Raw genomic sequence first — 11,374 nt, 5'->3', positions numbered from 1 at the left:
CACACTGGAATAAATATTTTTAAATTTGCTGCCCCTGAAACGTATCAAGAATTGACTTCTACAAGTGAAACATTTAGGAGGATGAAGAAACAAAGTTTGACGAGAGTGGACCTGTGAATTTAATTTGAAGTAAGACTTGATGTGATCAGGGATATTCCCTTCACGTTATGTTTTATACAAAAAAAAAGCCCACATATTTGAGAGGTATTGATGTTATAGATATTAAGAAGCTGGAGTTTCTGAAACAAAAGAGCAGATGAGACGTGTGGGTTTGATTGAGTTGCCATCCTAATGAACAACATTTTATGGAGTCATAGGAAAAGCCCAAACTATGTTACAATATGAAAGATATGGATAAATGAGGCTGTAATAAAGAATCAGAAGACAATTTGTGGTAACGAGTTGACTAACTCTTCTTATAATACCTTGAGATTTATTCGTTTTTCTGCTAACCCAATCCATTTGTTCTTTCCAACTCAGATTCTCACCAACAAAAATATAAATGGAAATGTCTTCACCCACAAAGGGGGGCCCACAGAAAAAGTTTGGGAACCACTGAATTAGTGAAACACCGAACACTCTGCGTTTGACAGCTCAGGGTTCCTCAACCTAGAGTTTGGGTTTTGACTCTGTGTTTGTTGAGCTTGCTTCCTGAAACGGGCCCCTGCTCTGTTTGGAAAGTCTCCAGATAACATTTATTGGTATTTGAGGCTATATAAATAAAGTTTGATTGATCTGTTGTATCAAATGTAGAAGAAAAACTAGATCCTCAATTCTGAACACGCTGAAATAAAACCCACTCCTTCATCTTCTTTAGTTTTGAACTCTTTATTTTAAAAAAAACAGAAACATGTTAACACTTAAAATATCCAGACACATGCAAACGGAGGATGTGAGACCAACCGTCATCAACAAGACAAAAAGAAACATGAACTTATGAACTTAAACCACATCAGTCATCTAAACCATGTCCACTGTGAGGAGAACAGATGAAGGGGCGTCGCTCGGTTTCGTTTGGTGAAGGTCTCAGCTGAACTTGGCTTTAGAGAAATCCATCTCTGGGTGTTGAGACATGAACCTGCAGAGAGAAAGAGACAAGAAAAGGAGGTTTGATTTTGAACTAACTTTTCCCTTCTTCATTGTTGACAGTTTCCTGCTACAGATACCTTTAATTTACCTGTAGCTACAGCACCCCCATGTGGTTGATTACTGAACTAAAAAGACTTTTGAAGCAAAAGAAATAAAAGATGTTTTGTAAATGAGTAAAACTGAATTTGTGCCTAAACAAAGAAGGTGTGATGAAGGCTTTGAGCCTCCTAGCCAACAGCTACAGTGTTCCCACCTGTCAATCAAGTCAGCTGTGCCTCTCATTGGAAGACTTGTGATCGCAATATCTTTGAAATTGCTGCATTATGAAAAAATTCCCCCCCCCTGTACAGAGTGTGCCGATCGAGAAATGAGCTATCCAGACTGCACTCGTCTTTTGTACCAGGCTGTAAACTAGGGGTGCAACGGATCAAAAAACTCAATGGATCGGATCATTTTTCGGATCAGCGAAAAAAAAAAGAAGACAAGACAAATATAACTTTGTCCCTCCATTTATTTTGTAAAACACTTTGCCCATTAAATAAAAACAAGATTCAACTCAAAATGTACTGCATGTGCAAAGCACCCTATCTGTGGGCCCAGTCCTGCCTCATTCACTGCATTTCATGGCATGGCAAGTGAAGGAGCAGAGGAACTTCAAAAGTTTCACTCCATTCTTCTTTCATTTGCTGATTTTCACCGTCCACTTTTCTTTGAGCTGCAAACTGTGAACACACCGTTTTATTCTAGGGTCCTACAGTTGGCAAAGTGCCAACATGCGAACTGCTCCAAAAACGAAAGTGAAAGTTAAAAATTGTACTGCAGCAGTGGACTCTAAGCCTGTTTCCGAAATCGCCTACTATACTAGCAGTACGTACTGATTTGTCCAAAATTCAGTATGTAGTAAGTAGTATGTGAACAAGAGCAAAATCTGCAGTATGCCAAAACTCCCCGGATGTCTACTGATTCGGAAAAATATCTCAGTGTGCATCGGACCAGTCTTCCTCGCGTACTGTTTCCCATAATGCACAGCGCTCGTTCTGCTTTTTCTTTTTCCTCATTTTTTGACGGGAGGAAATCTGTTTTTGGGTGCTGTGAAAGTTATCAAATTACATATAAACCACTTCCTAACTTTTTAAATCATAAATTGATGCTAAATAAGCATTTTATTTATCGGCTTCGCCGTTGTTTACTTCCGCTTTCCGAAACCGGAAATCCAGCGAAGTCTGGCTCAGCATGCTGCATGACAGATCGGACAGAACAGTCATACTACATACTAAATTCAAACGCAGTATGTAGTAGGCAATACCTACTGCCTACTACATTAGTAAGTAGTATGTAGCAGGCCGTTTCGGAAACAGCCTAAGTGACTCAGTAACAGCCTGTCTGCGTATCGTTGGCATGGAGACAAGTCCCGGTAAACACACGGTGACCCGACCAAAACACAGAGTGAAGGAATAACAGTTCGGGGACCACAAATAGACGGCCGGGTGCGGCCCGCGTATAGACGGCCTCTGGTCTAGTGGGTGCGCAACGGAATTTCATAACGTGGCTCAAGCACATTCAGCATTCACTGTATTTCACAGGGAAACCAAAATGCTCCCATACATGTGACAGAACAGAAGCAGGAGGGTTTTCAAGTTCCTCTGCTCCTTCACTTGCCATGACTACAGCTGCGCTTGACGAGTGAGTATGGATTGAACATGCGGTCATCACGTGAACACGCGCAACTTTTTTCATCAACCGATCCGCGGACCACGTCCGTGCCGAACCGTGGAGAGGCATCCGTACGGATCACGGATCAACGATGATCCGTTGCACCACTACTGTAAACATGTTTATTTCTGCTGTAAAGATCATCTTCTTTGAATTGGTGTGTATGTGGTTTCTGGTACTTCTGCAGCCAGCCTCAAGTGGATCCTCAGTGAACTGCAGTTTTTAACACTTCCGCATTGGCCTCATATTTTTAGACCGGAGGTTGCTGCTTGGTTGAAACCAAAACCACGGTCAGGTAGACCAACAAAAATTTCAGCCACAACTGCCAGGAAAATTGCTTGGGATGCAAAGAAAACCCCACAAATAACTTCAGCTGAAATACAGGACTCTCTGAAAAAAAGTGGTGTGGCTGTTTCAAGATGCACAATAAGGAGGCACTTGAAGAAAAAATGGGCTGCATGGTCGAGTCGCCAGAAGATAGCCATTACTACGCAAATGCCACAAAGCATCCCAGTTACAATACGCCAAACAGCACAGAGACAAGCCCAAAAACTTCTGGAACAAAGTCATTTGGAGTGATGAAGCCAAAAGTGAACTTTTTGGCCAAATCCATAAACGTTACATTTGGAGAGGAGTAGGGATAAACACAATCAATCCATTATCGATTAATTGATTGTTAAGACATTACTCGAAACACGCATTTTTGTTTTCAATTTTCCATCACGTGGAACGGACATCATGTGGTCTCATTATACATTCATCTATCAGGGATGTGTTTTAAGTTTAAAGCATGTTTTAATGTGAATCAGCTGACTGAAGGTGTTGCGCACAGCGGAGACGCTCAGCTGGGGGCTGCGGCTGAGTGACAGGTCTCCGCTTTTTAAAGAGGATCAATACGCAACTGCTGCCAACAACGACACGAAGGTTGATAACTTTAAACAGGACATTTCCCCACCTTTAGATACAAATCCAGACTGGTGGGAATTGTTAGTACGCTATGTTTGCAGAGCAGCAACATCAGAGACGTCTGGGCTTATCTGCAGCTGGACTGATTATGACCCGGTTGTGCTCCCAGCTGACACCTGACTGAATACACATGTTTATTTTTCTCAATAAGAACGAGTAGGTAGAAAACTGGACACCGAGAGTCTGAAGTACTTATCTGTTAGTATTATGAGCCTTCACATTATAAGACTGTATGTCTGCAGAGGAAATTTTTATGAGTCTGATCATTGATAATCAGTGTTAAACATGTACCTGTATTCAATACCGTCAGTTATATGCATTTTGTTGCTGTAGAAAATATAATTTTGGTGGAAAAAACGTATTTGGCATTGTTTTTCACATAAGAATATATATATATTTTTTAATTGATTAATCGATAATTGATCGTTAACATTTCCAAAAATCAATCACGGAATATATTTCAAATGTACATCCCTAGAGAGGAGTCAACAAGGACGATGATGAAAGGTACACCATTCCTACTGTGACACACAGAGGTGGAGCGCTGATGTTTTGGGGATGTGTGAGCTACAAGGGAACAGGAAACTTGGTTAAAATGAATGTCAAGATGAATGCAGCATGTTATCAGAAAAGGCTGGAGGAAAATTTGCACTCATCAGCCCAGAAGCTGCGCATGGGACGTACTTGGACGTTCCAACATGACAACGATCCAAAACACGAGGCCAAGTCCACCTGTCATTGGTTACAGCAGAATAAAGTGAAGGTTCTAGAGTGGCCATCTCAGTCCCCTGACCTCAATATCATTGAGCCGATCTCAAATGTGCACTTCATGCAAGACAGTCCAAGAATTTAAAGGAACTGGAGGCTTTTCTCCAAGAAGAATAGGCAGCTTTACCATCTGAGAAAATAAAGAGCTTCATCCACAACTACCACAAAAGACTTCAAGCTGTCATTGATTAAAGGGGGCAATACACGGTATTAAGAACTGGGGTATGTAAACTTTTGATCAGGGTCATTTGGGGAGTTTCTGTTGACATTATGATTTAAAAAAAGTAAACACAGTCGTTTGACAATAAATTGCTTCACCCAACCACTAACCATGAGGGAAAGAAAGGTTTTTCTCTCATCTTTCATATTCTCTGAAAAATGGCCAAAAAAAAAAATCACAAATTGCAAAACTGTTTATCGTTATAACAAATTTACTTGAAATATCATGATATCATTTGGAGGCCATATCGCCCGCCCTGAGTATCAACTTATTAAGTCTTTAAACATGATGAAGCTTCTGTTCATCTTAGAGTGGGAACAGTGTCTGCTGCAGACTTACTTTTTAAGGATGTCTTGTTTCTTTTGCTCTTCAGACGTGGGCAGGCCCATTGATTTCTGCCTCTGGTCGTACATCATTTTCTCCACCATACCACGCGTCTCCCCGTCCAAGTCTGACAGCTGCTCAGGAGGAAATAAACATAGAGTGAGAAGGAGGCAGGAGGCTGATAGTGTCGATGTATACGAGGAAGAGAAGACCAGAGAGCTTCAAACTTTAAACCCTTTACCTTTGAGTTCTCTGGACAGACTTTCTTGGTGTTGATTTCTGGATCTGTGGTCACCATCCTGCTCCACCACTCCATTTTGTTTATCTGAAAGTGAAGACAGATATTAGATTGAGCTGGCTCATACAGGGATTTTTCTCAATCAAGGGTATAATTTTTTTAAGGATGCCAGCTCTTCTTACCTTTTCCAGGTGCACTGTGACGACTTTGCCGTCATCAATGAGCCAGGAGCTCTCCTCCACCTTCACCGTGTTGTACAGCTCGCCTTCTATAACAGGAGGATGGCCCTTCAGACCGACCTTGATGGTGCGCCGCTGGATGTCCACGACCACATCTCTGCTCTTGATGCGGAACTTCACATCAAAAGGCACCACCAGCTGTTTGAGGAGGAGGAGGACATGAGATCCTGTTATTCAACAAAACTACAACCAAATGAGGGGAAATCATCCAGAAGTCAAAAGACACTCACATCGACTTCAGACAGACTCTGAGTCCACTTGTAGTTTGGCAGATCGGCTCCGTTTCCTGAGTTTGGCTTCATCTTATCTTTGTCCTTTGCGTCCTCCTCTCCCTCTGACTCAGACTGAAGAAACAGAAACCAGGAGAGGTTAATCAGCATCACCAGATTTTACAGCACTTTACCCCCAAGCTCTTTATCCAACATGTCACTCACCCCTTTCTCTTCTTCTGCTTTGTTGGATGACTTCTCTGCTTCTGTTTTTGCAATCGTTGGTTTCTCCTCTTCCTTCTTTTTCTAAAATATGAAGAATCAGAGAAAAACTTTCAGCAGATCAAGAGCAGCAGCTGTAATTGTGACCGAGCTTTAAGTCTCTGAGGTTTCACCTTGTCGAGTTCAGACTGAAGTTTCTCTGCTTCTTCATCAGTCAGTTCCTGAATTCTGGGACCATCACCATTTGTCTTTTTCTTTTCTTCCTCTGCTAGCTTGGATGCTCGTTCAGCTTTCTCCTTCTTCTCCTTCTCTTGTTTCATCTGCGTCTCTGTGTGGGCTTTCAGTGCAAGTTTATTGTGATGGGCGAAGGTGTCTTTGACCAGCTGAAAGAAAGAGATAAGGACAAATGCAGGATGAGTAAAGGTGGTTTATGGAACAGTATGACGCCTCGCTGCACATTTTTGGGCCTTCCTCAAACCATGCCCTGTGACATCCACTCTGTTTCTTGAGAGGAGGGCTCACCACCCTGAGTAGCATCCAAAACCTCTGAGTGAGGAGTCTGAACCAGTGCTGACTTACTGACCGTGTAACAATGTTTATGTCATGTAAGCGTCATGTGTCACCAAAGGCTTTTTTTGACCGGAGGAACTTTTAGTTTAGGTAAAGTAGTTCTGGGGGCTAAAAGACCCTGGAACTCTTGGTTGAAATGCACCTCATTTTTCTCACACTGTGGGGTGTTTTTAAGAATCTTTTGAATCTCTGTTGGAATTGTTGTGTGCCAACTTCTTAGTTCAGTGCCTTATAACCATGGTTGCATGAAATCCCTGTTTCTGGTGGAGTTTGTCCCAAAGCTTGCTGCTGTGTCTGATCTCTCCTCTCATTCTCAAGTCCCATTAAAGTGACTAACCATAGACCTTTCTGGAGTCCCTGAGCTCCCTTGTCTCGTAGGTTCCTCTGGATCTCCGTCTCACCACTATCATCTCTCTCCCTCTCTCTCTCTTCTTCTCCCCTCTATCTCAGCAGATGTGTGTCTAACATGAGTCTGGTCCTGCTGGAGGTTTCTGCCTGTTAAAGGAAGTTTGTCCTTGCCACTGTAACTTGCTAAATGCTGCAAAGTGCTCTGCTCATGGTGGATTAAGATGAGATCAGACCGAGTCTTGTCTGTAAGATGAGACTGGATCTTATCCTGTCTTGATGTTGGGTCTTTGTTAATAATAGAACATAGAATACGGTCTAGACCTGCTCTGTTTGGAAAGAGTCTGAGGAGAACATTTGTTGGGATTTGAGGCTATATAAATAAAGTTTTATTGATTGTGAGGCTGCTTAATTTATCTGCTCTAGGATGTGATGGGAGTTGAGTGTGAGTGAAGAGAGGTGGGTTTGAGAAAGGCCTGTGGTCTTGATGCTCACCTTCTCTGGAGCACCTGGCTCACCACCGATGAAGAAATCAGTTTTCCGACGAAGGAAGCTGAAAAATGTGTGGACCAACTGAGGAGAGAGAGAAAAAGTCTGTCTCAACATTTATAACATCCATGATGAAGATAATGACATGTATGCTCACTTTCTCAGTCTTCTCATACTAAATCAAAGACAGGAAACATATATTATTCTTCAATTTCAGCCAGGTGACTTCAGCCAGCCAGACTCCAGCCTCTTTCAGTTGAATAAAAATGTTCAGTTGTTGAACAGAGAGTGACTTTGTAGTCTGACTGGAAAGTAGGAGCACCCAGAATCAGTTTAACACGAGATAATAATCGATTTATTGTATTTCAGAGGTGCTTTATCAATCACATTCACCGACTTTAACAGCACACACGTCATGCTGAATAAGGATGATGTTGGTGTGATTATAAATATGACTAGAACAACATGACACTACGAATAATACTTAGAGAGATCCACATTTGGGAGATAACAGTCGAGGTGGGCCTGCTATCCTGAGGTAGCTGTATCATGAGCATGGTAGCTTTAGCACGTTAGCATCACACTAAGTTACCTCTTGTATTCCTCCTTCGTGTTGTTGCGCCATGACGAGCAGCATGCCGTCGTATTTCTCTTCGTCGTCGCCCATGTTGGTGATTTGAGAAAAGGTTGAATTAATTTGCGAAGAGGGGTGACAAGCAGAAAGTTGGGTTGAGGCCCGAAGTCACGCTACTCACTTCCTGGAAACAAGCTCCGCCCACTCTCGCTGTTGACTAATCAGAAGGATGGATTCAAACCAACAGCCCAAATATCCAATTGAATTTCGGTATTACTTAGGGCGGGACTAAGGTGAGCCGAAAGATATTTTAGAAGAAGAATTTTCTAGAGAGGCAGGAAAAAAAAATAGCGTTAATATTTTTTAATTAAAGCACTCCACAACTTTGCTAGGAACGTTCTAACTCAAAACAAAAATAATTTAAGAGAGTGAAGAAATTTTTTTTTATTGTATATTTAATACTACGGAAGAGGATCAGGGCCACCTTTGAAAAAAAAGGGCCAATATTTTTTTTTTATTATGATTATTCTGAGAAAAAAGTCAGAATTCTTGGATTAAAGTCAGAATTATTAGATCAAAATCAGAATTAAAATCAGAATTCTTAGATTACAGACAGAATTCTTAGATTAAAGTCAGAATTCTGACTTCTTTCTCAGAATTTTGATTTTTTTTTCTGACATGCTGACTTTAATCTCACAATTCTGACTTTAATCTAATAATTCTGACTTTTTTTCTTAGAGTTCTCACTTTTTTCCTCAGAATTCTGACTTTTTTTCCTCAGAATAACAATAATACAACAAAAAAAAATTACATATTGGCCCTTTTTTTTGTTTGTTTTTTTAAGTGGCCCTAATCCTCTTTTGTATAATAGCACTCCTGGCATTACAAGACAGTGTAAGTGGGCTACACTGAAATGTCCCTGTGAGCAGCCAAAGTTATTCAGTGCTGTTATGAGATAAAAGTCAGAATTCTCAGATTAAAGTCAGAATTTTGAGACTGAAGTTTAGCAACATAACAGACTTGATAGAAATGGAATATAATATTCATCAGTATGTTTAAGTTAGTTTATACTCATCTGAATATAAAAGTGTTTTTAATTTATTTTAACTCAGAATGAGCCTTTTATATTTATATATGGGAGCAAGGGTCAAGGTTCAAGGTTCCTTTTTTCGTGCCCATAGATAGATTTTGTTTGCAGTGAGTCAGCCTCCTTTTTGCATCAAACCAACAAACAGCACAGGACAATACATGACAAAGGGACAAAGTGCTTAGTGCTAAAAATGAAATGGAATGGAAATTAGCAATCAATAAGAACAAAGTCAATAAAAACAAGTTAGAAAGTGCCACCAGTGGAAATGAAGATAAAGTAAAACAAGATAAAAAGATCCATAAAAAGTTTTCCATCTTGCACCTCCATGTTTCTGCTGTTTCGGACAGACTGGTGGCATTTGTGTTTTTGTAATTTTTGAGTGTTGCAAAAAGCACAAGTTGGAAGATCTAGAAGATACGAGGATTAGGGCCACCAGAGAAATAAAAAAAATAGAATTTTCGGGGACCAAAAGAAATGGGACAAACTAAACAATCATAAATCAAACGTTCACTTTTTAATACTTGGTTGCAAATCCTTTACAGCCTGAAGTCTGGAACACATAGACATTACCAGACGCTGGGATTCATCCCTGGTGATGCTCTGCCAGGCCTCTACTGCAACTGTCTTCAGTTCCTGCTTGTTCTTGGGACATTTGGCTGAATACGAGCAGATAATATCGCCCGAAACACTTCAGAATAACATCCTGCTGCTTCTGTCAGCAGTCACATCATCACTAAATATAAAGGAACCAGTTCCATTGGCAGCCATACATGCCCACGCCATGACACTAACACCAGCATGCTTCACTGATGAGGTGGTATGTTTTGGATTATGAGCAGTTTCTTTCCTTCTCCATACTCTTCTCTTCCCATCACTCTGCTACAAGTTGATCTTGGTCTCATCTGTCCACAGGATGTTGTTCCAGAACTGTAAGGGCTTTTTTAGATGTTGTTTGGCAAACTCTAATCTGGCCTTCCTGTTTTTGAGGCTCACCAATGGTTTACATCTTGTGGTGAACCCTCTGTATTCTTTCTAGTGAAGTCTTCTCTTGATTGTTGACTTTGACACACATACACCTTCCTCCTGGGGAGTGTTCTTGATCTGGCCAACTGCTGTGAAGGGGTTTTCTTCACCAGGGAAACAATTCTTCTGGTGGCCCTCAGGTCACACCGGTGCGTTCTTTCTTTTTAAGAATGTTCCAAACTGTTGATTTGGCCACACCTAATGTTTTTGCTATCTCTCTGATGGGTTTGTTTTGATTTTTCAGACTAATGATGGCTTGCTTCACTGATAGTGACAGCTCTTTGGATCTCATATTGAGAGTTGACAGCAACAGACTCCAAATGCAAATGTCACACCTGGAATCAACTCCAGACCTTTTACCTGGTTAACTGATGATGAAATAACGAGGGAATAGCCCACACCGGTCCATGAAATAGTTTTTGAGTCGATTGTCCCATTACTTTTGGTCCCTTAAAAAGTGGGAGGCACAAATAGAAACTGTTGTAATTTCTACACCGTTCACCTGATTTGGATGTAAATACCCTCAAATTAAAGCTGAAATTCTGCAGTTAAAGCACATCTTGTTCGTTTCATTTAAAATCCATTGTGGTGGTGTATAGAGCCAAAAAGATGAGAATTCTGTCCCAATATTCATGGACCTGACTGTAGTCTCGATGTGGTGAATTTCTGGTTGGATAACTGCAGTCACCTCCTCCAGATCATTGTGCTGCTTTCTTCTGAACAGCCCCAATATACAACAATGTCTTTTCAAAGTCCGGATGCTTATAATAATGTGATGATTCTGGGCTAGAATCAGTAGTATCTCCTTATTGCTGAGTCCAAGTAGGAAGTACAATTTGATAAGGCAGTCAAGTGGGTTCATGAAATAGGCAAAGGGCAACTTGTTAACAATCTACAAATTCAAAGTGTTTGTGTATATGTATGACTTTATAACCTCAAAAATTTTAAGTTTGATTTCTCACAGATTTTAGTCTTTAAAAACTCGAATTTTTAAAGTTTTTTCTGGAAAATGTATGACTTTATAAACTCAAACATTTAGAGTTTGATTTCTCGAAAATTCTGTTATTTTTATTCTTTGGTGGCCCTAATCCTCTTCCGTAAGAAGAAGAGAGTAGTTGTTGTTGTGCACGCAATAAATAGTTTGATAGACATTTTTGATGGTAAAAACTTGACAAATGGAGGATCATTCTTATCATGCATCACAGGAGCTTCTTGTCCTTAAAGGTCACTGATGCTTCACTGACAAGAGGGGCAAGCAATGTTGCTAAATATTCACATTTCTAAGATAAGATATT

At 40.6% G+C, this 11,374-nt stretch overlaps 1 protein-coding gene across 1 annotated transcript; it reads right to left on the bottom strand.

The window, feature by feature from the left end:
* Nucleotides 1-809: 809 nt before the first annotated feature.
* On the bottom strand, nucleotides 810-8,182 carry nudc (nudC nuclear distribution protein). Its single transcript, XM_034705226.1, has 9 exons — nucleotides 7,985-8,182; nucleotides 7,399-7,476; nucleotides 6,162-6,371; nucleotides 5,992-6,072; nucleotides 5,788-5,901; nucleotides 5,501-5,695; nucleotides 5,322-5,405; nucleotides 5,096-5,214; nucleotides 810-1,078 (listed from the first exon to the last, which is right to left on the bottom strand). Exons 1-9 carry the CDS (start codon nucleotides 8,057-8,059, stop codon nucleotides 1,027-1,029), a joined length of 1,008 nt encoding a protein of 335 aa, XP_034561117.1. The 5' UTR covers nucleotides 8,060-8,182; the 3' UTR covers nucleotides 810-1,026.
* Nucleotides 8,183-11,374: the final 3,192 nt, after the last annotated feature.

This window comes from Notolabrus celidotus, chromosome 16 (assembly GCF_009762535.1).
Source record: "Notolabrus celidotus isolate fNotCel1 chromosome 16, fNotCel1.pri, whole genome shotgun sequence".
Classification (NCBI taxonomy): Eukaryota; Metazoa; Chordata; class Actinopteri; order Labriformes; family Labridae; genus Notolabrus; species Notolabrus celidotus.
This window is presented reverse-complemented; position numbering and strand designations above follow the sequence as displayed.